The sequence below is a fragment of the Pungitius pungitius genome, chromosome 1 (assembly GCF_949316345.1).
Source record: "Pungitius pungitius chromosome 1, fPunPun2.1, whole genome shotgun sequence".
Lineage (NCBI taxonomy): Eukaryota > Metazoa > Chordata > Actinopteri > Perciformes > Gasterosteidae > Pungitius > Pungitius pungitius.
This window is the reverse complement of record NC_084900.1, coordinates 23,158,006-23,185,157: the sequence shown is the minus strand read 5'-3', so window position 1 is coordinate 23,185,157 and position 27,152 is coordinate 23,158,006. Positions and strand designations below refer to the sequence as shown.

The 27,152-nt window shown below is 43.9% G+C and overlaps 1 protein-coding gene across 4 annotated transcripts in view; it reads right to left on the bottom strand.

The window, feature by feature from the left end:
* Positions 1-324: 324 nt before the first annotated feature.
* Positions 325-27,152, bottom strand: part of LOC119222279 (vitamin D3 receptor A) — a 49,283-nt gene continuing 22,455 nt past the window's right edge. For 3 of the 4 annotated variants that reach the window (XM_037478783.2, XM_037478784.2, XM_062563258.1), the window contains exons 3-11: positions 20,927-21,044; positions 18,703-18,850; positions 17,736-17,866; positions 11,403-11,587; positions 9,347-9,446; positions 8,345-8,522; positions 5,940-6,091; positions 5,079-5,195; positions 325-3,863 (exon numbers count right to left, since the gene is read on the bottom strand). In XM_037478783.2, the coding sequence (XP_037334680.1) occupies positions 3,610-3,863; positions 5,079-5,195; positions 5,940-6,091; positions 8,345-8,522; positions 9,347-9,446; positions 11,403-11,587; positions 17,736-17,866; positions 18,703-18,850; positions 20,927-21,044 (1,383 nt within the window). In that variant the 3' untranslated portion in view covers positions 325-3,609. The remainder of the gene's footprint in view (positions 3,864-5,078; positions 5,196-5,939; positions 6,092-8,344; positions 8,523-9,346; positions 9,447-11,402; positions 11,588-17,735; positions 17,867-18,702; positions 18,851-20,926; positions 21,045-27,152) is intronic. The other variant, XM_062563260.1, reaches the window with a different exon arrangement.

Genomic DNA, 27,152 nt, shown 5'->3' with positions numbered 1-27,152 from the left:
GCTGAGTGGGCGTGGCCGATCTCAGAGGAGCCGCCCCACTGAGCGCGCTCCCACCCCGTCGCCCCAAACCTGCATCCCTTTTCAAACGGATGTAGATGTTGAATCTAAAAAGTCCAGTTTTTCCCATGCATCTCAACAACTACTCGTTAATAAATCGTATGTGTTTTTGCTTTTTCTTTTTTTTTAAATCTAAAATTCCAAGAGCTGCGATCACGAGATGTTGTGAGAAAGGTAATGTCACACTTTGGGTTCAGGAGGCGACGTCTTGTCAGTCACTGCACATGCTCGCCTGCAGGGCACGTCACTACGTCTGCCTGTGGCAGATTCTTTTTTTTTTTTTAAGAAATGAAATTCTGAGATTGTGGATAAGATTGGACACAGTCTTCTGACGGCTCGTCATTCTTCTGCTTTTACCCACAGTAAAGTGACCCAATCCAAATCCACAGCAGCTGTTTCACTAAACCTCCGGGTTCCCATCAGCCCCCGGGGCACCACAGTTGTCCGAAAGCAGAGCCTGAGCGGCTGCGGTTAAAGCTATGAAGAGTAATCCTGCTGTGATAATAGGCTGTTGCAGAAGAAGATGCTGTTAGTCCAGGATTCCTTGATTGGGTTTGACATCCTGCCTGGGACCACCTTTTTATCTCCAGTGTTCTCTTCCCCTTTAGTGTGCAGCTCCAGGTGAAACAAGGCCGCATTGTCTTTTTGATTTCTTTGACCCCCCCCCCAAAAAAATAAAAACCCGGCGTTTTTTTGCTGGCTTGAAATCGACAGAACAGAGAAGGTGGAGCTCGTCCATTTTGCACTGTGAAGGTCGCCAGGTCTCACCTCTGCTTCACCACAGTGCAGCATACAGAGCAATAGCTGGGGACAGCAAACGGACACATATTGACAATCTTAAAGAACCAAAAGAAAATGAGGTTAATAACTAAAAACCAAGATTTTCACCAAAAATAAAAAATATTATGAATAAACCGTATAATGGTTGAAAGCTTATTGATAGACTTCAGAAAGAGAAAAGATGTACATCCATAAGCTTGGAAACGGACAGAGAGGACGCTTCCTGGTAAAGACACAGAGTGGTTGGAGGGAATGGGGTGGGGGGGGGGACTTCAAAATCACCCTGTGATTCTCACAATGCTGTTTAGTAATGGGGAACGAGACTTGGAATGTTCGGTCACATGAGGCCGTAACCATGACGACACATCAGATTGCCGGGGCTGGTTGTTGCACGAGGAAGAGCGTCCTTCAACGCGGGGTTGGGCCTCTTGGGCCTCTGTTGGTATTAAACCAGCTTTTTCAGGTGCGTCGATTTGTGATGAACGCATACCGGCTTTAGTATTTTGTTTTTGGGAAATTGTTGGAATCTGAATACGTGGAATGTTGGGCGGTTTTAAAAAGCCTTTACGGCGGATCTCGAACAGAAACAACTCTGCAGCCGGACCAGGATCGCACAACTCTGCCCGGTCGAGTTAAACGCAACGTTAAAGAGTCCATCTCCCGATTGCATATAGTGCCCTATCTCCAAGGGCATCCCGTCATCAACAACTCTTATTATGCCAACATTAATCTCTAAACTATGTACAGACTTAGCAAGTGGTATTTACAGTTTGTCCACAAGGGGGTGATCCAGGCCCACGTGAGGGGTGAGCATGCACTTGTGTTGGCTGAGACGTGACATGATATGTAGTGATGCCGCAGAGCAACATCCTAAACCTCGCTTATGTGGCTGCTGTTGAAGTGATGTAGATGTAACAAAAAGAAAAATTTTATGAGTCTTACATTTTTACATTTGATATAAAAGTTACTTTATAACTTTATGACTGCCCAGCTGTTGAGAACATCTTATGGTATTCATTTTAAAAACACTACAGGCTATGAATTGTTTGACAACTATACAATGCTACCTTCTGTAGAAAGAAAAAAAAATACAAATTAAGGCTGATATTAATCACTCTGTGTTTGAACACAAATTGCTGGCTATGTATTTTAGCCATTAGATGGGAAGGAGAAGCAATGATCACCTTTAATATACAAGGTTTGAATCCTTTCGGAATGAAAATCTTGGTTATCGTTATCTCAAAAAAGTTCCACTTTAGCTTACTTCTGCTGTTATTTAGCATGATTACGGATCACAGTGATGCCTAGAGCTTCAAAAAACACAATCTCTGTCTTATGATTGTAAGCTTACGCCACACACACACCATCAACACCACGTACACAACATCACCAGACAAACGTTTCCCTGAGGCAGACAGCCGGCAGTTGGTTTCGGCCCAACTATCTATCGCTAACTGTCTTAGCAGCAATCTAACCAGCTGGAAATAAAAAGATATATTTTTGGATAGTCAGTATCCGCGAAACATGACGTCGTGTTTGCATGTGACAGCCTAAAAAATTCACAGGTCCCAGAAAATAAAAAGTGCTTCACTGCACCAAAGGCCCTCGGCCCAGCGCCTGCACACACCCCCTTGTGGTCCATCAATATTCTCAAATCACACAAATAGGACTCCTCACACACTTCTCAGCGCTCTATTGTGTGTGTGCATTAGTCTTGAAGGACAACACACACACACACAGACACGGCTGAGGGGCCTTCTACATTATACAACACTCAAAACTATTTGCTTCCGCGGAAGCAACCATGTTTATCTTTCTTACACATATATCTATATGGATATATATCTATATATCAGCTTATACATATTATTTATATTTATATGACATTACACATACATTCTTGTTTAGTGAAATTCCATCTTGTCTTGTGAACAGGGAACAGGGAATTGAATCCCATCTCCTTTTAGTCCCCCTTCCAAATCGCACCTCTCCTCTGACCGTTCCCGCACTGAAACACTCCTCCCAAGACTCCCTTTCCTTGCGTCAGCTGACCGCCTGACACCTCTCTTTAAACACACCCCGGGCTCACTTCCTGTGGTAGGAAGCTTGCTCTCCGTTTTGATTACTCTGCCGTCGACACTGGTTTATATCTACCCAACTTGTCTGTGCCGACGTCTCTCTACCTGACGAGGGCGGGCGCGGCGAATAGACTCGCCAGTCATCAAACACCATGTCAACGACAAACGATGTCCTGAGGACGGTGGTAGCAGGGACGCACGCAGCCACCGTCACATCCAGCAAGCTGTCTTCACTTGGGAAAAATAAATGGCCGGCATCTAGCGGGGATGTCCGGGGACGAGGAGGGAGCTTTGAGAGATGCTGACGGGAAGAAAAGAGTTTAGGGACGAAGAGAGGACTGGGGGTTGTCAGTCCTTTGCGGATGTCCATGAGTCAAGGCTATCTGCTTGATTTAATACGGCGCTGTGTTTGCAGATCCGGCGTTAAAATAAAATCTAGTTATAGTATTGAGGGCATATTGAATCCATAAATCCAGATGTCCGGGCGTCTGAGCCTCGCTCCGTGAGGTCGGGAGGACTTGGAGCAGGGCGAGATGACGATGAACCTATCAGATTATCCATCTTTCTCCTTTGCGCCCAGGTGCATCAGGGCTGGGGTTCTCTCGGGGGTCGGGGGCTGTGAGGAGTGTGGGGGGGGGGTATCAGTATGTGTGCGTGTGTGCGTGTGCATGCGAGCGCGCCGCCTCCTCCTCTGCTATGACACCTCGCTGCCGAACACTTCCAGCACCAGCGGGGTGAGCTGCATGCTATGCTCGGGCTGGAAGGAGAGCGAGCGGTACTGCTTGGAGTGCTCCTCGTTCAGGCTGCGCAGGTCGGCCAGCTTCTGGATCATCTTGGCGTAGAGGAGGCGCCCGCCGGGGTGGTTCACCTGGATGTAGGCCTGCAGGGTCTCCGACAGGTGGTCCTGCAGCTGCTCCACGCGGCCGTGGTCTTGGACGCCGGGGCGGTCTGCAATTGAGGGTTATGGGGCAGGTCACAGAGGAAAGGAGAGGGGGAACCTGCATTATTAAATAATAATAATAATAATAAATCGAACTTGTATAGCGCTTTTTTGGACACTCAAAGACGCTTTACATGGGGGAAAAAAACAAAAAAGGGGGTTTACGAAAAAGCTAGTTTGAACAGGTGGGTTTTGAGCACTGATTTGAAGGAAGGTAGTGAGTCAGAGTTTCTAATGGGCTGTGGGAGTGAGTTCCAAAGGGTGGGGGCGGCGATGGCAAAGGCTCGGTCCCCCAGGGTTCGGCGGTTAGTGCGAATGATAGGGGTGAGGCGGTTGGTGCCTACATACTGGCATGTGTCACACTCATTTGGTTGTGTGTATATGTAGAACATAAATGTTGGCTTATTTATTGTTTAAGGCATTCCCTGGCATTCCCCCCGTTTGACTAAAATTGATTTTAACATGGCCCCTAGGATTTTTGAGGGTCAAATTTAATCCAAAAAGTGAGCAAATGTAGAATAATCTATGATATATATTAGGTTAGGCGCAGTTTGACTTTCTTAGACAAACAGATTGTGGCAAACCATGTTTGGCCGCCACACCAGATCCACACAGTATGATGTCAACCTTTTATGACTATGGCATTTTGATTATTCTGACCAAAAGTCTAAACTGCTCTGATCAAGATCATAGATTGCGCAAAAACATGTATGGTAATAATAATAATAATAATAATAATACAGTATAAGCGGTGTCTTCAGTTTGGAAAGAAAGATGATTTGTTGGAGGGGAAATGAAGACGCTGTAGACATCTCAACACTGATTGGCCATGGCCCCACACGTCACATTAAATATGTTTTATTGCGAAGGTTATGACATCACCTTTTCTCACTCCGATCTCTGAAACGCTAGCCGGCCACTTATGATCTGTCCCTGTTCTTTCTACTGGAGATGAATACATCAGATTTTCTGCTTGAATATGTTTCTCTCTTAATAGAAGGCCGTAGACAGCAGAATTAATCGAAGCTCAACGGCACTTAAGAGTCTTCAACGTGTTTGAGAGGAGGAGTGAGTCATCGCCCAGCCTTGAAGAGGGCTCGTTTTGTTCACTAACAAACATGCTTCACCAAATGTGTGAGATCTTGGCGAAATGGGAGAAGAAAGGAAATCCTGAACTGGGGATCCACCTACACACAGATCAAAGCAGACAACGCTCGTGGTACCTGGGGAGAGCAGGCAGATGGCCATGAGCAGCACGTGCTCCTCCTCGTGCAGGTTGAGCTTCTTCAGTCCAACCTGGAACTTCACCAGCGGCTCCAACAGATCCAGAGTGTGACCCGCTAGGGTGGAGGACGACACAAAAACACACCATCAGTGCTGCAGCTTGCAACGTGCTTTACACAGGGACAACCGTTACCCCTTTAATATCTTCATACATTGTGGACGGAGAGAAGTCGCTGGTGCCCTGTATGTGTGAGTGACTAAAAGGGGTGTGTATGTTTGTGAATGCTTTATTGCTCCCATAAGGGATGAACCAAGTGTGCGTGGAAAAGCAGTGTGTGTGTGCCATGCTGTTTCTGTTTGATCACATAAGGCCCCGTTATATCAGCACAAAGAAAAAAAATCACATGCACGTTGTACCAATGCAGTGCTTGACGCTGCAGCCTTTGTGGGAAATATGGAATACGTGTGCAAGTGTTTAGTTGCACACATAGTTTGGTTAATGGCGATTAATGAATGTTGTTGTTACAATGTTGTTTTTAATGAACATGGTGAACTTGCGGCGACTCCCACTGTCCTCATGCACTTTGCGCTGAACTCTCCATCATTTAACGGCTGTGTGCCAACAATGTCCCCACATTTAGCAGGACGTTTTCAAACCACAGTCTTTTAGGGACACAGTGGCGGTCCTCTGCAGACTGTGTGCTGCACAGGGTAACGTTAGATGTCGAGTTGGAAGTAGCCTAGCAGCTAGCATAGCATAGCTTTAAGTAGTATTTACATAGTCATTCTGCAGGTAAAAGGAAGAAAAAAACCCACTCATGCCTCTTCAGTTTGGCTAACAACAGTGAGATGTGACAGACCCTTTGTGACGTCGTTGATGCAGTATTTGAAGTCCGGCCCCCCGCAGCTCCAGGACATGTCCTCCAAACTGAATGACTGGTTTGAACGAAGCATGATGATCTCAATGGCACTCGACTTCAAGAGAGCGATTTGGTCCTCTGCGGTCAGGTCTCTGGAACACAGTCACAGATTTAGTATTATTGTTAATGAGTAAATGTTTACCTGATTTGAGTATTCGCACTTCTAAACAAATACATTAAGTTATTTTCCTAGGCCGAAAACCAGGCTGGGAGGCCGGGTTAAAATCATCACTATTGCGCCTTCTGCACCTGGATGCAAAGGATTTGTGTAATTTTATGTACATTTTGCAATTCAAACATGTTTGGCTTCATGAAACACTGAACAACTTTCAGAGGGTGTAGTAGTATCTCACCCACTGACATAAACAGGTGTAAGCAATATTTAAGGAAAAGGTATTTTAATTGAAACTTAATGTAATTTTTAATTTCAAACAGTGTTGCCTTTAATTGCCATATGCTGGGGATTATAGTCACGTTTTGGATAGCTACAACACTTTTCCAACAAAAGGACCCAGAGCAACATATTTTTTTTATCCTGAAGTCAACAGATTTGAGGTTCAATGTATCTTGAACGGGGAATAATTAGGGTGCTTGAGTGTTTAACCGCAGGTGTAGTAAACATCATACGTTAGCAGTATCCCGTAGGTAATGTAACCACAGACTCCCTTACTCTTTATTCCCAAATACCACAAAGACTCTGCAACGAGGCCCGCAGCAGGACTAAATGTAGGGAAATGCAACGCGGGCACGTCAACAATTATTGTTCTGTTTCACACAAACACATGTGCAGTACACACCAGTATGGGTCTCAGCTCTTCTTTTGTTGCGCGGCCCGTGTACATGCATACATCTAGAAACTTAACTCTCAGCGCAGCAAGCATCCATAGAGCTACAGCCTGTTCCAGTGCTCGTTTGTTTGGGAGTGATAATAGAATCTCGCTTTACCCAACAATGGCCTCGCATAAAGGTGGCCGACCGCTCCGCCTGCTCTGCGTGTGGCTAAAGAGCTCATTCAGGCCGCTAGCCGGTTGGTGAGTGCTACTGGGGGATCAACAAATGATTACCAGGAGGACTCCGTGAAGCAGATAGCTGCAGGTTTAATCAGGAATCCTTTTCACTGTGGCCAGATTGTGATTTATGGCACCAGAGGATAATAAGTGATGACGCACATCTATATGAGAGCCTTTCTTAGTCCATCCAAGGTAAAGGTCAGCTTCAGCAGTTCTGATTAAGTTTGCAACAGCAGTGTCATTTAAAATATATTAATTGTGTTCAAAGCAGGTAAAGCAGGTATCTCATAAACCAATATTATTAGATATTGATAGATCATTTCAGAAATTCTGCACATGATATTATCAAAGAAAATATTCCGCTTCAAACCAGATTTGTTGGTGTTTTAGAAAATTACCGTATTTTCGAGACTATAAGGCGCACTTAAAATCATTTTTTTCTCAAAACGACAGTGCGCCTTATAATCTGGAGCGCCATATATATGGATCAAACTTGGCATTTGCCAAGAATGTTTTCATTAATCAAGAACAAAAGTGGGAGGTTCAGAGATATTGTTAATATCCACATTAACGTTGAACAACGTTTCCATGGGAGTGAAGAGTTTTCAGAACGCTTAATAAAGTTTGATTTAGCACAGCCCGATCTAGTGGATGCATAACGCAACCCCAGTCAAACGTTTTACTGCACTATCTTCTATTCTATGCGCCTTATAATCCGGTGCGCCCTATATAGGAAAATAGTTCTAAAATTCATTCATTGAAGGTGCGCCTTATAGTCCAGTGCGCCTTATAGTCGCGAAAATACGGTAACTTGCACCGCTGTCAAAAAACTGCTTTGCTGCTCACAGCACATGAAGGGAGGCCTACACTAAAACAAGTTATATTGATGAAAGAAAACTTAGTTAGTTAGAACTTATCAAAACACGATAATCCAATGAATAGAACTATAGAAATTGGAGGACTTCTTCGGAGTGACGTCTTTGTAAAATACAACAACATTGGGCAGGCAGTTTTAGGAATGACAGAGAAAATCTTTATTGGCGCGTTGTAAGGACGCTGGTTTACCGTTAACGTATTGGGGTTTTTAACATGCTGTTGTCATAGAGTTTGCATTCCTGAGTACTGCTTCACCTCCGAAAGCAGCCAGTATTGTGGCCGGCTGTTTGCAATGGTGCTGACAGACTCTACTTTAGAGCCACTATACTGCAACAAATATATTTATTTTTTAGATATTTTATTTTCAAGTTTCAGATTTAACAATAGAAAACGTACGGCTTTACTCTAGGGCATTATCCAGCGCACGCCACAACATTTTCAGCGTGCGTTTGAGCGTACCTGAAGCCCGGGATCATCTTGGCGAAGCCAATGACCTTCTGGATGCTGTAGGAGACCAGGTCAGCCAGGTGGGGAAGCATCGAGAGCTTTGTGTCCTCCTCACTAGAGTCTGGACTGCTGGCGCCATCCTGGTACATCATTAACAGGCTGGTGAAGTTCATCTTGGTATCCACAGACTCTGTTTGAGGACGTCATTATGAGACAAGGTGAGCTCACAGAATTCAAAATATATTTATTTTACAAACTAATATACATATTAATTAGGGCTGTCAAAGTTAAAGCATTAATCTATAAGATTACTGTGGCAGAGATTAACGTGCTAAAATATTTTAAGCAGTTAACATAAACTTTGTTTACTTATCAGTGTGCGTTGACCCCTGACACAAAACTGCTGCACGAGAGCTATTTGCATTAGAAGTAAAACAAACAGCAGAGAACCGTGCGGGGGAATCCCTCCATGTGTCAAACAGAACAGGGATGAGTGCAGAAGGACCAATTTAGGACGGATAGACCCGGAACATGTTGGTAGCTGCTAGGCTACTTTCATCTGGACATCTACCCTGCGCGGCACACCGGAGCTGACCACCGAGCGTCCCTAAAAGACAGCGGTTTGGAAAGCGTCCTGCCTAAAAGCTGTCAAATGATTGAGAGCACAGCAAAGTGCACGAGGACAGCAGAAGGTGTCGTACTTCAACATGTTCCACCTGGTGGAGTTCTGCCTCCAAAATGAAACGTGTGTAGATATTTATAATAATATACTTACACTGATGCATGCATAGCCCATGTGCTCGTTTTTCCATTTAGGGCATTGCTAAGTCAGAGAGCTGCGACTGTGCATGTACGTAGACGGTTAATTGGCTTTAACTGGCACTTTGCCTCTCGACAAGCAGGCAGATGCTTGCTGTTTTTATCCCTGCGCTTTTGTAAATTAACGGTCCTTCACAAACGTGTCCTTGTTGAAGCTAACCAAGGAGCATAAAACATACAAGGAGGAGGACTCACCAGGTGAGTGGTTGAATGAGTCAGAGGAGGCATCAGACAAAGAGTGAAGGGAGGCTGCTCTGCTGGCGCTGCGCGTCACTGGCCCTTCGCGCACCGGAGGCTGTTAGAGAGAACACACACACACACACACACACACACACAAACAAAAATATTAATATTGCAGAGTAATACACTCACATTTTCAATGCACTGCTAGGGCTCCACGGGGGATTTAGACCAGGTCCAAATCATCCTCCCCACGTTACTTGGAAGACTGTGCTGGTTGCCATCTGGAGTTGTTGTCATTGTACTTTATTCAAGGAGGTTCAAGGTTTAAGGAAGTCCTGCTGAGATAACTGATATACTGAACTAAATACCACCTGGAACTAAGTGTTGTATTTTTGTTTCCACTGAGGCTCAAATGAAAAGTTCACGGCAGAGAAATGACCGTGGCGGTCTTTCATAAAAAGTAAAGCCGTGCAAAATGAATCGTATGGAAAAAGCTGAAGTGACCGTGCATGCGTGGGGAACTATTTATGTAATTCTCACAATAGCAAAGTCAGACGGCAAGTCAGCCGGACTCCAGCGGCGGGCCACACTGGACGCCGCAGCGTTTGACATATGTGCTGTAAACTGATGCCAACTCGGTCAAACCTACATCATCGCTGTAAAAACTATTAAACTGTTACGGTGGCAGTGGAGTGCCTCATCTTGAAAAGATTCACACTTTACGATCTGTCGGCACAGTGTGTGCTAGAGCCACTTAAAGCCGATAAATAACAGGAAAGGTGTTCGAGACGTTCTTTCCAATCTGCCTTCTCAATCTGGATGACTCAACGGTTGTCGTCCGCAGTGAGAACGTTGCCTGAAAGTATCGAGTTTGTGACGAGGAGAAAGAAAACGCAACGCCTCCTTTGGTGTGTGTTGCTAGTATTTGAAATCATACACAGAGGACAACTGCTGACGTGATGGGCTGAAGTAAATATGGCTGCAGTTACAGACCTGTCTTGCCTCTATCCCACAATTCACCAGATGGGTACATTTCTGTGTGTGGGAAGCGTGTGATGCAAACACAAAGCTATACAAACAATTTGGTCTATGCTTACAGATGGGTCTGAGCACCAGGCCCCCCTCATACTTTACACCTGGCCTAATTTGTGACAGCAGATGGAGTGATCCCACTGACAGTTGCATTTAATGGTTTTGGCCAAAGAAACCAAAATATAGATGGATTGCAGCATGAAACTATTTATAAATATGTATGATACTTTAAGCACAACCACAAAACTCAATGTAATCGTATATGAAATATTGAATTTGCATGTAGAACGCATTTGTATCCCTATGTTTAGAACATTGAATACGGTTGCCGTGTCGGTAGGCAACATTTAGTTCAACAGGCAGGGGCTAGCTAACAAGGTTGAGTCACTCAGTCATTCAGGGTTTGGTTGTCGAGGTTGAAGCACACTCCACACACAAACATTACGGGTACTAAGATTAATAGCCAAGCCTCACTGGTGCCCTCCGTGCCTGCGGTCATAGGATAAACTGTCCAGTCATTAAAAGTTAATCCAGCCAAACCAAAAAAGGAATTTTCAGTGGTCATGGTATAAATTAAGTAAGGACAGATACATACTTTATATTGCCAATTACAGTAATGGACACACACTAAACAAGAGAATGGGAAAGTCTGTCATGATGTGGCAAACCAGAGCAGATGGTATCTATAGTCTACCATTACTTGTTTTTTTGTTCACTCAGTCTGTAAGCATTTATCCACAAAGTGAGTTTAGTTGCTATGGCAGCAGGGCGATACCATGAAAATACATAAAATGTACACTGTGACTTAAAAAGCTTGCGTTGAAAGAAAAGCTGCTTTTGTATCAATTCGCTTTTTCCTGGAAAATGTAGTTTTATGGTCCAATGCTGTGCTCCAGGGAACCCACCCTTCTGTTGTATGACGTCATGAGGTGTTGCACCCATATTCATGGTGGACAACAAAGGGAATTGGACCGCACAGGTGATAAGTAAAATGAGTGTGGCTGTGGAGGAGGAGGAAACCTTGTACTGGACTAACCCTGAAGCGGGAGAAGTCGGAATAGGAGGCATCGTAGGTCTTGTGGTGAGCCTCCACCAGACTGGAGATGATCTGGGACTGCTCCTCGTTCAGACGTGGCCTCATTGCCTCCCGGGCGGCCTCCTCCTCTTTCCTCTTTATTATCATGTCCTTCTTCCTCTGAACCTCCTCGTCGGTCAGGATGACTGTGAAAGAGGATGGGACGAAGAATACATTCAAAAACATTTCACGCAACCCCCCCAGCACGGACACATCGCATTAATTCACAAGTAATGGGGACAAAGCGTGCAAAAAAAAACGGAAAAAAGGCAAATCAGTAAAGATTATCATAAGACACATACTTTGCTTTAAATCATTTAAAACCTAAAGACAGCAAGCTTTTAACAGCCAAAGTATCACACGGTGCAATAGATCTGGGCTCCTCTGATTGTGTATCTAGTGAAATGTAACACATGCACATGTAGACAAGAGGTGTCAGAGCATAGTGACACCTCACTCTCTCTGTACTAGCTTCATTACACTGTTACGCACAGGAAAGTAATGAATCGCTTGTGGGAGACACTTTGAGTGCGCTGTTGTTTGGGCCCATATGCTGCATATGTACAGGAAGTGGACGTAGACACCCCTGGTTAAAGGATTGCCGTTTTGAAACCTGTAGCTCTGCATTTTAGCCGTCGCAATCTCAAAATCAGCGAGAACTCCCACACCGGACAACTAAGTGAGAAAAGCCCTTTTCTCATTGACTTTGTTTGGTTAGTTCAAAGCCCTTCTACAGTGGCTTCACTTTTCAGAACCAAAAGTGGTTCAGGCTGCAATAAACCTTTTGAGATGAGGTTTTTGATTTTATTGAAATATTCATTCTACCAAAAGTTAAACATAAAATTATGACATCCCTTATTTGTATAGCATCTCGTTTACGCGTGTTATCCCATTTTAAAATAGAACTTTGTAAAACAATTTTAGTGGGTAGTGGGTTTTAATATTAATTTTGGTAGTTCTTAATCATTGGTACATGAACATCCTGTGAATTTAATGGTTGGGGACATTTTTAGTACTCTATCAAGATGAGTTTTAGAGGGGAAAAGGAAACAATGAAAGAAAAACATCCTTATGTTATACCTTAACAAAAACGGATTATTGTTATTAAGTGTCCGCTAAGCAATTGAAATTATGTTAGGAGTAAAATTCATATCCCGAAATCATGAACTAGGGTGCGATAGAGGGAATAAACAGTTCAAATTTTAAGATGGTTTGTGACTTAAAAAATAACAAAGCGCTTCTTGTCATCAGATGAACAAAGTTAGCTTTCAAAACTCACATGAACCATACATCCCGTGAGCTCGGCACGCAGAAATAACGCGTTGTGTCTGCTGCCTTCTGATGGTGCCGATGCTCGGTGTTAACGTGCCTTTTGCCTTATTCATGCTGCAGCGGCTGCACAATGGATTCGACATACCGGTCGGAGTGTCTGTCTTCCGTTAGGACGAGATGAGATGAGAGGATCTTTTGGGAGCGCTTGGGTTTGCGTGCCACTTCCACATGTCTTAGAGCATTACGTTGCTTTTTAATGTTATATTCACAACACATTATTTATTATAGATTGCAACATATTTAGTTCCGTCTCTATTGGCTTTTAACACCCACTGCACTGTAGATAAAGAATTCATATTGTTTTGTATGTTTTTTTAAATACCTCAAAAACAAAACCGTCTGTTTATTACTTAAACAGAAACATTTCTATACAATATTAATTATTGTATTAATTGAGTTATAGGATTATAAAGATCATGAAATAGACTGTTTAAATATGTGCCTATTATAAAAGGAAAAACCTGAGGGAACACACACACACTGAGTGTACGCACGCAGACTAACTACTGATTACCATAAATGTGCCCAAGTCAGAGCTTTGATATAGCAGCAAACAAACCGCTTTCCTCTGCTGGTGCTCGTGTACAGACCTCACCCATCTTTGAACTTGGACCTAATTTAGTTCTTAACCACAAATCTGTAGGGTTTTGTGTTCGCATCATGCGCTGTTGCGACGCTATGGCGGTGACAAAAACCACACAGTTTCGAGTCCAGACAAAAGAAGCGTAATCAGTGTTTGATGTATCTGATAACAGTAAGAGTACACAGGAAACTGGGCAAAGAATGCAGAACTACAGAACTACATGTATGTATTCATTACAAATATTTACCACTGAACCAATAAAAGGATGCACCATATAAAGCACATGTCCTATCCAGAAAACGAATTACACACAGCTTTACTTTGTCAGTATTGCGCGGCACCCTTAATAGCAGAGAGTAAACAAAGAAACAGAAGTTAGAAATACTGCTCAGTAACGTTACAAAGCGCACACTACTAACACTGACGCCACTGACGGAGCGATGCACTGACCCCAGAATGCCTCGGGCATGGATAATCCTTTTTGATTCTCTGCCACAGCAACCGATTGCTGGACTGCGCAGACCGACGGACATCATGACTGGCAAAGAGAGACAGGCCCAGAGCCACAGGGTCACAAAACGTGCACATATGACCTGTCTGGCCACAGCAGAGACACTCTCACTATTTGTACCAAATTGACATTTCATTTGGCTCCAGCAGAAATGACTTTACTTGTATATGGTGTGCACCATTTTTAAGAGAGCGACCCATTTTTCAACAGAGTTCATATTCTGATTAAAGAAATGCATAAACCAAATATATACATGCTTTATATTAACTGTAATTAATTTATGAAACAAATTGGAGGGAATGGATGACTCGAAAAGAATTGGCGCACAGACCGAGCACCTTCATACGGAATACTGGTTGTTTTCCTGGAAGCTGCAGATTTCAAATGGAATTTCAGTGATTACACACTGGAATGCAACCCCACGAGCAGCATTACGTAACTGCATAATGTGTTGATGCAGACAACAACCGTTTGGCCACACAGGCTTAAAAAGGGGGGCTGAATGACTCGGACCGCTTAGTTAACCAAAGGATTTACTTGGCTTTCATCTCTTTGAATCCACCGTCATTAATTAGGCCTTGGCTGCGCTCCAATGTCCACGCCGTCTGCCGAGGACAAGCCCTCCGCGGTGAGGGCAGCGGCGCATGGAGCGCCAAGCACCATGAACGGGCACAGTTTGGGCAAAGTTTGGCAGAGACTTGTTCAAAGCAGCTATTCTGAAAGGCCAGGGACATGATTGGACCGGTCGTTCCCCAGACGGGACGACATCATTAAGGCAGGGCTCTTCCCAAACAACAGGCCATCAAAAGAAATCTTGACCAACCCCACTGTGCTTTGCAGACGCGCCGCAGTGCACCAAAAGAATATCCGCTCTTTGGAAAGTCACCCATTAAGTGTGGCGATGTGGTGCAGGGACCAGCAAAGAAAAGAAGACAGGAAGAAAGACAAGAAAGGCAAACTGAAGGCGGGTGGGGAGTGTTTGGTTAACCCCTGTAACGCCAGCGACACTGACAAAAAGGGAAAGGCAGAGCCTCGTTGTGGCGAGTCCAGAGGCTCGCAGCGGGCTCACTCATTAACCAGCCGACCGGCCGGTTAAACACAGTGGACGCCGCTCAGACTCTGTGTGAAATGTGTCAAGCCGGATTTGGCGTGTGGCCAATCGTTTCCTCCATTGCTGGCCTGAGAGTGTGATGTTACAGGAGGTGAATGCAGGTCAGTCGGGCGCCAGGGTGTCGACACATGCAGAGAGCCGCGCAAAGTGGCTTACCAGCAGCGAGTGATGCTTATAGACGTTCTTATCTTCCAGCAGTTGATCGGAACCAACGTTGACCTCCTTTCTCATGGCCATTAGCGATAAGATAACGGACTGCACTCATTAAGTAAATGCAATCTATTTTGCTTCGTATTATTAGCGAAACACTTACCTGCTATAGGTTCGTTATCAGAATGAGAATTTCCTATATGCCAACAACAATTACTCGCAAGGAACAGCTATCTAGCTCAACCAATTGCTCATGACAGAAGTGTGGGTGGAGGCAGTAAAGTAGGGGTATGAACAGATCATGGGGCGCATGATCGCAAAACAGATCTTTATGTCCTTAGTCTTACTCTCATTCACCTCATCTTTACCTTGTTTGCATCTATTTTGCTGGTTGACCAACTGCTAAAACGAATATAGCAAGGGTCCAAGTAGAAAAATGCAGAAAGCTCATTTTCAACAATGTAAATTTCTGCTTTCTGATTCTCATCCATCTTTGGACATCACATCAAACACAGCTCTCCATAGATGGCAAAGCAAAATAGAGAAAAAATAATTTTGTGGACTAAGCCCTTGTTTTTTGAGGAGGGGGGTAGGGTTGTGGTTTGAAAAGTCTTTCCCGCTGTCAAGAGACAGAATACAAAAGCTCAGAGGACGGCGAATACAAATCAGGGCGATAAATGCAGGGCAGCACCGCAGGAGTAGCCGGGTTGCTACTGAAAGGCACTGACTATGGGAATGAAATCCTCTAAAAGGCCAAAACATTTCAGAAACCTTGCTGTGATTGGAATCCTGTTACAAACACCCCCCGCCCAAAAGCAGGCACACTCAGCAATGCATGCAAATTCATACGCTCTCACATACACAAGCAGGGAGGTCTTTTTTAGACAGGAAGTGTATTGTAATTCCTCCTCATGAATTTAGGCCATCTTGCATTTAAAACAGAGACATGTATTAACGGTACATGAATACATCATAAAATTAAAAAAATACGGAACCCAGATTTGATTCATTTTTCTACTTCGTGTTTGTGGCACATCTTCCATAATGTAACCTGTGGGATTTGCAGTGCATGATAAGAGTTAATAATGTGAAGTTGTGCTTTTAATGTCAAACGCTAGTTTGCAAGCCTCCCTGCAACAATTCAGCCCTTGCAGTTGGCAGTCAATACAAACATTCCAGACACCGGCCTACTACTGTACAAGGAGTGGGGGCACAGACACTGTGGGGGACAAGCAGGCCAGCTGCAACACTCGGGGGAGACAGTGGACTTCCTTCAGCCCGCGGGAACCTGAATGCCGACGGTGAGAGACAAAGAAAGCGTTTCATGCGTCCTCTCTTTCTCTCAATGTAGACACTCCAATGTCATGTGTCTATTTGTGATCAGCTCTGGGATTATCGGTAGTCTCAACCCTTCCCTGCATCATCCCTGTGTCACACACACGCATACACAAAAGAAAGAGGCTCATTGTGTTGAGCAGCACATTGACCCCCCCCCCCCCCTCCCCCCGACTCCAACCCTGCGGCTTCCTTCCTTCCGTCGTTCTCTCTCTGTGTGTCAATTGTCCCCTTGTCATCTATGACTTGCCACGGTTATGCTGATATTTCAGTGCACGCTATTTTGCATCCATGTTATGAAGCAACAGCTATGAATCGGTTGTGACAAAGTGTCATTTTGGGTTAACGTGGGGTTTGGCGATGTCTCATTCTCCCGTCTCAACGACTACTACCTATATTACACTATGGTACTGCACGCATAACCAACATTTATCCTCACAGCACTGGTGATGGGAGGCTCCATTAAAAGCAAGTTTAATCACACCAATTATTATTTTGCAGTGTGTATTTGACCCTGAGTTTGCCATATGGTACTGCCTGCCTTATGCATAACCACTATTGACTGTCTCCTTGTCTCACAACGGATCGATTTACAATTCTATTGGCTGCTGGGGTTCCACATTGTCTTCAAATATCACATGAAATGTTATCGTGGCAAGTGGTTTTAACCTTATGTCTCCAAGCAATTTGAAAATTGAACAAACAAATAAATTGAGCTTTTTACTTTAGTTAGCGAAGTTAGTGTCATCCATGAAAATCTGTTATTAGTTGTAATAATGATAGTCATAGCCTAATTGTGTACCAAGAAAAGAGCAGCCCTGAAAAAAAGATTTTTATCGGTAGATTTTTAATAATGCATTGATTTAATTCCAGGCAAGGAAGAGAGTTCCAAACTATTACGTGAGCTAGACAAAATAATCACTGGAAGGTTTCTCTCCTCTGACTGTCGTTATGTGCTAAAATGTGGGACTGGTGAGGCGCAACAAAAGGAAAACAGGAAGTGAAAACTGAGTTTCCAGAGTTAACAGTATTTAGTGCAGCAACGGCTGCAGGTTTCAAGCCAAGCTCTGATCCGGACACAGAAGCGGCTTCAAATGGCCAAATTAATATGACATCAAAGGATGTCAAGAGGCAGCAGGGTACTCAAGGGTTAGGAAATCAAAACCCCTGTTAACAAAAAATAACAGCGAAAAATAAAAAATGCTCGTGCGCGTTATGACATCAGCCGCAGCACTGTTAGACCCCCGCAGGTCAGAAGAAAGGTCTACTCACACTCTTTCATCATGCCGATGTCAACGCAGCGTTTGAGGCGGCAGGCCTGGCAGTGACGCCGGTTGTCCTTAGTGATGGTGCAGCTCCCGTTGAATGGGCAGGTGAAGGCAGCTTTGCGCTTCATGCTGCGTCTGTGTGAGAGCAAATCCATAACTTGGTGGTGGTTCAAAGGCTCCACCGCGCATCGATGACATCACAATTTGAATAAAAAAACACTTACACTTAAGTATTTTAGGGGAAAGAACAAGTTACATGAATGCTCCTTTGAAGGAAACGGTACAATAAGATGAGGCAAGCATCACACCACGAGAAACGCAGGGAGCAATTTATATACTGTATATTGTACATACACTTTATAAAAACTCTCTACCAGATGGTTACAAGACTGAAGGGTGCCATCTTCTGCCTTTTGGCTGGTGAAATTTCGCTGAAAAACACTCTCTCATTGAACCAAGTCTGTGTCCCCTATTGACCCAAATACTTCATCCCCGACACTTTTGCACAGTGGTTTCTTTCAGCATGGAAACATATGGTCATACATACGTTTTTAACTTATCTGTTTATATTGTTAATTCATGCTTATATATTTTACTTCATCTTATTCTATTATTTCATTTATTTATTCTTATATTGCAGTCAAATTCCTCTATGTGTAAACAAATGTGGCAAAAAATGGCTTCTAATTCGGATACTGAAAATTCTTGATTTATGTTAAAAAGTACGCGTGCGTGTGAGTGAATGTGAGAGAGCAAAAAAAACAGACTGAACCCCACCGAATAATGTACATTCATGCTGACAGAAATAAAAAATAACATCAAAGAGTGTAAACAGACTATAGATAAATAACGAGGACTCCTGCACCTGAAAAAAAAAAACCTCAGAGAACACCTCACAACGCAAAAACTACATTTAATGTCATCATTGAACACACTAAAACACTCCACGCGGTGGGGGTTCTGAGACGCACCTGAAGAAACCCTTGCAGCCCTCGCACGTCATGGCGTTGAAGTGGAAGCCGGTCGCTTTGTCCCCGCACACGCCGCAGATCCGCGGGGCGTTGCGGTCAAACTCCTCGGGTCCGACCACCGACGTCGTCACCGTCATGGGCTCCATCACTACCGAGGGACCAACAAAAAGAGGAGGAAGGTAAATTTCACCGACCTGGCTCCTGTGTGGTGTGTGTTTCCCTCTTCTTATACAAACAGGTGTCAGGCTACTAGCATATTCAGCAAGTGCCATCAACAGCTGGAGACTGACCCTCGCAGCTATTGGCTCAGGACACACACACACACACACACACACACACACACACAATGAAGTTGATGTTAATGGGAACGAGAGTTGATGACAGAAAGAAGTTGCTGTTTGCAGAAGGCTTAGAAATGACCGATATGTTAAAAGTGCCCCGATGAAAGTGCTCATTTTTCCACACTCTCACCATCTGGCTGTGCAGCTATGAAATAAACAGCAGCCAAGTAACACACACCAACGGGGACACCTTTGAGAGAACTGCTCCATATTAATCTCTACGGACAGATCCTCGGTTAGAAGTCTGATGTGGGAGAGGTCAGAACTGATGACGGCGGGGGGGAATACAATGGCAGGAAAACAATGCGTATTGTTGAGGATTGATTGGCGGGTTGCAGCGTTGGCCCTTGCAGAGTTTGTACGACATGGTCACACAGGAATGACACGATGCAGGATCGTCGCTTAGATCTTAACGAATATGCAGAAGTGACCTCATGGACGTGACCAACCCGCAAAGAGACTCCGCAAAAAATGACCGCTCGTTGATAAAGAGGTTGTCATGCTATTTAAAATAGTTTATTAATTGTTGATGGCAGGGGGATTCAAAATGAGTGACTGCTATCGGTTTTCTTTTATCCAGCGAACAGTAAACACAATGTTAGAACAGACATCGACACAAGCCGACACTAAAATCTAAAACCACAAAAAGAGTCAAAGTCAAAACAAAGATAAAAGGAAAAGACATAACGCAACAAACATCAAACATGCGGTTAGTCAGATTTGGATATGGTTTAGCCTTTTGCCTGTGAACAAACACAACTGTGAACTCGCATGTATGAGAGGGAGAGGTCACGTGAGGGGGGGCAGCAAAATGAGGAGAAAGAGGGAGAAGGGGGGGAGTTTGTGTGCGTGGAAGGAGGACTTATATAGTCTTAGAACCAGGACCAAGAGATCGGATGGGCCTGGAGGAGCAAGGGATGATGAGTGGGAGGTGAGAGCGCAAGGGAAGGATCGGCCCCATTACCCAGAACGCACCACATATGGGAGAGCTGGACACAAACACAGTTTAAAGCAGGTGCAGGATCACCTTCATGGACGATGAGCATTTTGCCAGGTGTGAGTGTGGCTTACAAGCAAGCGCAGCGGCCTGTGTACACGAGTGGGGGGGTGTGTCAGGGTGGTGGGTGGTCGGGGGGCGGAGAAGCGCCTTAATGAGCACAACAACAGCAAGCACGCACGCACGCACGCACGCGCACACACACACACAATGTCACAAAAACAGCTGTGTTTTGTTTTGCTTCCTGTTTCTTTCCGATGCATTAACAGGTGAATAATAAAAACGTGTCTAACACCCTAATGGGTCCTTTACGTGCTTACCTTCACTGGTCTCTCGTTTTTAATGCCACTTTGATAATTAGCATCTTTATTTATCTAAGTTAGCGTGATTAGTTGGCCGCTTGTAAACATTTCATAAGCAATGATGAGATTCATTTTTCTGAATATGAACCAGAGATGTCCAGAGGGCTCCTGCTCTCACCGAACCCAGATTGTTCCATTTATTTTTATTACTTTGCTCAATTTCCATGTTTATTTGAGTGCTTAGGTATCATTTAATATGACGTCCGTGCCAGCAGAACCTGGATTAAAACAGGAGGCACCGTTGCCAGACAAAAACAGACCCTAGCTCTGTATAATGGATTCTTCATGGATCCATTCTCATTAAAAGTGCACGTGTCGACACTGGAGAAGTGATTTATCAAACTTGTGGCAAAGCCAAGCTCAGATCATCTCTGTGTATGAGGACAACAGGATATACGCACAGAACTGATTATGATGACGAGTTGTCTACAATACCTGATAATGTATGAACTCTATGTTATAGTGATGTCTCCCTCTAAGAAAGAGCGGTATTATGAGGTATTTACCCTGAGCCGGTGTATTACCTTCAGTAGATGGCGGTCGGCGCGCCCCCAGTTTGGAGACGCAGGCAGGAGTACCAGCGCGGGGGCAAAGCAACGTACTGCTGTGGACGGGGGCAGCAGCCAAACGTAATTTAGCCACCTAGAGAAAGAATTAAAAAAATGATGTCAATATCAGTAAGTGTACACTATATTTATAATATTTTCACTGATTCCGTTTGGGTAACTGAAGCAGGTTTATCTATCTGTATTCTCCTAAATACTTATGAGCAAATTACTGGTTTACTGCTGGCTTGATCTAAGATTTGTTTGTTATATTGTGTATGTTTTGCAAATGCAGAATTACTGTTTTAACCCACTCAAAAAGTTAATTAATTAGAAGTAAATAACTAAAAACATGGTGACAAGGATGCCGTCTTTTGGATGTAACACACTAACTCTGGATAAGTACCTTGAACATTCTTGTTCAAAAAGACCCAAACAATCCCATTAAGCGTCTTGTTTCATCATGGGGATGTTGCAGTAACGTAGCTACACCACTATTGAAATTACCAACAGCTCTTAGTAAGCCGCTGATCGAATAAACAGTAAGTAAATATCTGAATTGCACTATGGGGGCTACAACCAAATGTCCCTTCCAGAGAACAGTTTCGAAAAGGAATCTATATTCAGAAATTAGGCAAATGAAAACAGGGGATTGACATTATAGTGTAGTATAGTATGCGTTCAAATGCACAATCCAAGTATCGGGATATAGAATGTGTGGTTATTTTTAGGGTCCCTATATGACAGAGGAGTCCCTCTGCACATTATCTCCATGAGTCCCTGGGGTCACGGCTACCCGGCTCACTGTCGGAGTGGTTTGTTTTCAACATGGGAGTGGGGCCGTGTTGTTGTTGTTGTTGTTGTTGTTAAGTCGGCCCTCCACTTTTCACCTCGTATCCCTGGTTACAGCCTTCTGCTCTCATCACTCACTGCGCCCACAGTCCTTGGCGTTGACACAACAACAGAACCTAATGCCGCGTCAACAGCGCATAAAACTCAGACTTCTGCAAACAGTCAAACCGTTTGAACAACTTTGACTTAATGAAACGCACAAGATAAATTGGTCAAGGTTTACATGAGCAGACTGGAAGATAGAGGCATAACAGAGCAGCTTGAATGAGTCTGGATGTCAGACCAGTAGAAGAACTTCTGGCATCAAAGAACTGAAATCCTTACAAAAGCATCAAACCGTTCTCATTGGTTGTGCACTAATTTGGACGTGAAGAAACACAGAGGCACGCCACAACAATACATTTTCTGACTTATTGTGCAATAAGAACACGTCACATGACTTCAATCGTTTTTAGGTGATTGACTCTATGTACAACATATCTACAATTTATTGACTAGAATAAGAGAATATATTGAAATTACAGCAATCATTTTTACATTATGAACCGTACGACATAGGATATGAACTAGTGAAATAGTTTTTACGAGTTATCGTACTATATGTGGATATCATATTTTTACTGTTTACTGTACTATCATAGAACTTGGCCATTATATTGAGAATGTATTTATTCATTTATTGTTTTATATGGGGTATTTAAATATTTATTTTGCAATTTTGCTAAATTCCAATATTTTTTTTACAGGTATATTTGATTTTTCTCATTATACTAATGCCATGATATGGTCTTAAAAATAACGGATATGGTTTACCACAATTATTTCCTAACAAATATGGTTAACATGACCACCCTCGTGCCCATGTCAAAGCGCTGGTGCCATGGCAACAACAGTCTCTGCATCATTATTAATCATCTCAGTATCCCTCTCTTCCCTTTCCATTTCCCTTTGCTCCTCTCTCCCGCCCCCCTTTTCACTAATCTCACCTCCCCCCCGCTGTAGCTGTAAACACCATGTGTCCATGTTGCTTCTGAAAGCTGTGCAAAGGGGGCTAGAAGTGCCATCCAATGTCAATGGATGAAACATTTAGTCAGAGGGATAATCAGGGCAGAGGCCACTCGGTGGGTTTTCGCTGATGCCCATGTTATTTCCTCTGGCCCAGGCGGCGAGCAGTGCAACAGCTGAGTGCCATTCCATCGTGCAAAAACTCAGAATACCCCCTCAGAGCATATAAAACACTCGGTCTCGTCAGGCAGACCATTAAGACGCCATCGCCACGCAGAGTGCTAAAGAAACATCCACTGAAGGATACTTGGCAGTACATACTGAGGGAGAATAGTTTGTTTTTGGTTCCCACACAAATGAGTATGCAATTCAGAAAATGCATCAAAAATTCAGCCAAGCCTGTCCAGCAGTGAAGCCATTCGAGGTCCCAAACATAATTACATCCATTATACAGTAGGACCAGGATGTAGCGGTCAATACGGGGCTTCAGAACACCAGGAAAGGTGTAAAAACATGTTTTGGGGGCTCTTTAATGAAACATGCAATGCATCACATACGGGAAAAGTGTCAAAAAAAATAAACACATTTCCACCTCATATTAATGACAAAAATAAAGGATTAAACTTTCAGAGTGTAATTATGCAAATAATGGTTGACAAGCATGAGATTACAAAAAAGGCGAGGATTCTGAGACACAACAATAGATAAAAACATGCATCTTTGTGGTTGAGTGGTTGCAGCATGTTCCATTTTACTGCAACATTTGCATCCTGATCGGTTGAGACACTATGTGCCACTGACACACACACACACACACACACACACACACACACACACACACACACACACAGAGAGAGAGAGAGAGAACAGGTTGTACCTCCTTCCAAAGCGTCACATGGCCTTCTTGTTATGTTCTCCTTTCCCTCGTCTGTGCCCTTTGTTTGACCTCTCTCCTATTGTAAACCTGAGGCTCCAGATTGCAGGACCCACGCAGCCCACCAATCCTCTAAAAACAACAAGGCCTCCCGACCACAGAGGAGGAAGACAGGACATGTCACCGGAAGAATTAGTGTGCCGTCTCTGCTGTGACTCCCTGCTTCTGTGTGCGCGCATGGCCGCGTGCAAGGCTTTCTGTTAAATTGAGCGCGAGGTGGACTCGACGTATTGATTCACCTGCCGCAGTGCCATCAAACTGCATCGCCGGGATTGGGCATTTTGACACTACAACAGGCCAGGGCTGATAATTAACGAGCATCTGGTGGCCTTGACCTGAATGTGCTTGTTTACATGCTCCGTGGAAAGACTTGGTGCACCGTGGTACAAACGACGAAACAGATCCTTGTCGTTTATTTGAGGAGGAAAAAGCGTTCAAAAGTAAATTGGAGGAAATCAACATGTGGTGGGCTAAACTACAACAGATGCCATGGTTTTGACCAAATTCCAATTTGTCTTTGGCTGTGGGAGGTTTGAGCACATTATCATAAATAACACGCAGACATTTCTATTGCTGATTTAATACTGAAGCATATTTCAGTGTCGTCTAAATTGTGTGGCACAAAGAAGAGAACATTGATATTTGCATACTTCCCTCCATGAATGGGCTTCTGGTGGAGTCCTACAGTGCTAATTAAGTACTTAATTAAGATAAACGGCCAGGCCAGCAGGTAGGCTAGACCCCTCGTGTCACGACTTCACAGATCAGCACTCTCGTTTGAGCAGAGCCCTTCCCAGCTCTCACGTTGCTTTGTTTACACAGCGGCTAAGTGCAGCTGTAGTGGTTTGAGGTTGGCGACATGGACACATAAAAAAGGGTCAAGTGATCGTCCCGGAGTCGACTGCTTCTGTCTGGAGGAGGAACCTGTCGTCGGCTTACAGACAAAAAGGACTGGGCTGGGAAGAGAAATCCGATTCCAACCGCACTAGAGGAGGAGTCCAGAGGTATCTCCCGTGTCCCTCTAATCGCAGACAGGCTGAAAATAGTGGTCATATCTGGATTTTATGTTCATGGATAAAAAAAAACACCTCTCTGTTTAACAAACTACATCCTCCACCCTCTAAAAGCAGTTACGAGAAGCAGCATGCGTCTGCTTTAGTTTCAGCTCGCTGACCCGATGAACTGGCGTGTGTGTGTGTGTGTGTGTGTTAACTCTGCAACCAAAAGGCTACTGCAGACCACACAGTGAAAACAAAAATGTACTGGCCGGTACTTTCACAGACATAATAAAAGAACTGGAACAAGAAGCAAAGACAGGACAAAGAAAGAATGCACATATTCATGCAAAAATATGAATAATAAAATGAAAAAATAACTAATTGTAAGCTGCGATGCACAATATGGAGAGAGCTCTGACTTTATGTTTCAAGTGTGTTCTTTGACATATACTCAAGGAGGTTCCCAATCGGCTGCAGGAGCATGCTACACAGAGAGACTGATGTGATTGGTTGGTTTCTGCTGCGACTCGCCTGTATGGGAGTGATCAATAATTGCAGCAGCGCCGACAAACAATCATCTGCTGTTATCAGCAGCACACTTAATGGCATTATTAAATAATCTATTATGTTATCTTTAAAAGGTTCCGATAATGTCGGCTTTAGAGGACGCATCCGCACATTAAGATTTTCACGGAAATACAATTTTAGTCTGTCAAATTCTTAGATTTGACGGAATAAATAACACCCTTTAAATACGGCACTACAAATGCACTCTACATTAAAAGGCGCTAATCTTTCTTTTTAACATATTGACACACAGGCACAACAGCAGCAAACACACACGCACACACACCTATAATAATAGGGGCAGAAGAAAGCTATGCTGTGATAAAGGTAGTCTCCCTCTATACATCTTCTCTCTCTGAGAAACACACAAACCTTGTGCCGATTCCAACGTGGAAATGTTTGATATGTTAAGGACGCTACATCACAGTGGCAGGAGCATGGAAAACATCAGTCCGTCAAAACCAAAAGAAAAACAGTACACACAGTTCATTTTCACAGCAGGCTAAATATTGCCGTTACAATGCACGTGATTAGTGCTCCCTATCCGCTTGAACCTTTACCGCCTCCTCTCATAGCGGTTTACTATTTTTTTTGTATACGTACAAACATCTTTTTTTCATTCCCTCATCTCACTAGTCAACCCTTTGCAGGCTTTAGGATTGGACAAATAAACCCTAAAAGTATGGGAAATTTGTTTTGTTCAGCTAACTCACAAGCGCGAAAATGAAATGCTACGTCTAATTCGATGAAAATTCCATCCCTGATGATATTCAAATGGGTTTCGACCCCCATTTCGTGTTCCCTCTCCTGCTACCAAACCACAACAGCAGCTTTGAACTTTAGACCTTGTTTTTCCAGGCAGAGGATGAGAACGAAGAGGCCGTCAGGGCTGCTGGCAGACTGACAGCGGGAGAGACGGGTGAGGGAGGGGCGAGAGAGGGAGAGACAGAGCGGGGCCTGTAAAGAAAGGAATGAAGTTATGAGAAGAAAAAAAAAAAAAAAGAAAGGAAAATAAGGCAGGAACTGGGGAATGAAAAGAGAATGTGAAATAGAGAGGGATTGAGGGGAGAAGATGGAAATAAATATAAGCAGAAAGGGGGAGAAACGTTTATTTTGTTGTTTAAGTTTGATTGCGCGAGTGCATGGCTGGCAGTTGTTTGCTGCTTATTTTGAAGGTGGCATGTAGCGTGCAGCCTATGCAAACTGTAAATCAAATGATTGAAAGAAAGAAACTAACAATCAAAAGAGGGAGGAAACAAGACATTTCCATCATCTCAGTTTCTTTCCCAAGCCAAAGTGACACAGAAGCCGTTTCGGTGTGTGTGTGTGTCAGGAGGTCTCTGACCGCTCAAGGGTGTCACGTGATCCGCCCGGCGCTGCTCCCAAAAGCTTAATTGTGACGGCTTAAGGGCAGAGGCTGTGATGTCCCACGTAAGGAGGGGCCACACACACGTTCCGGGCAGAGGTCCAACCGCGGGTAAAGACGGCAAAGTACTGTACTTCTGCTAAATTTACCGTCGCCCAACCGGGTCGATAACTTGCCGGGACAGAGTGACATGTTGGATGAGCGGAGGCTTGCTAGTCATGGGAGATCAATACGCGACCTAGAAATCAAAAGAAGGGCGAAAGGGACACCAGCTAATTGGTATTCAGATTACAATATGAAATAATGCAATCGAACCACACACACACACATATATATATTTGAAAGAATGACAACATAAATGTTCTATCGGCCCACAAAGGCGGTTAGTTTTGTCACGGTCCAACTTCTCATCATCCTTGTGATACCTGCCAACACTTGTTGTTCACATGAGAGGCCTAATGTCATGAAGCCACCCCTCGGGAC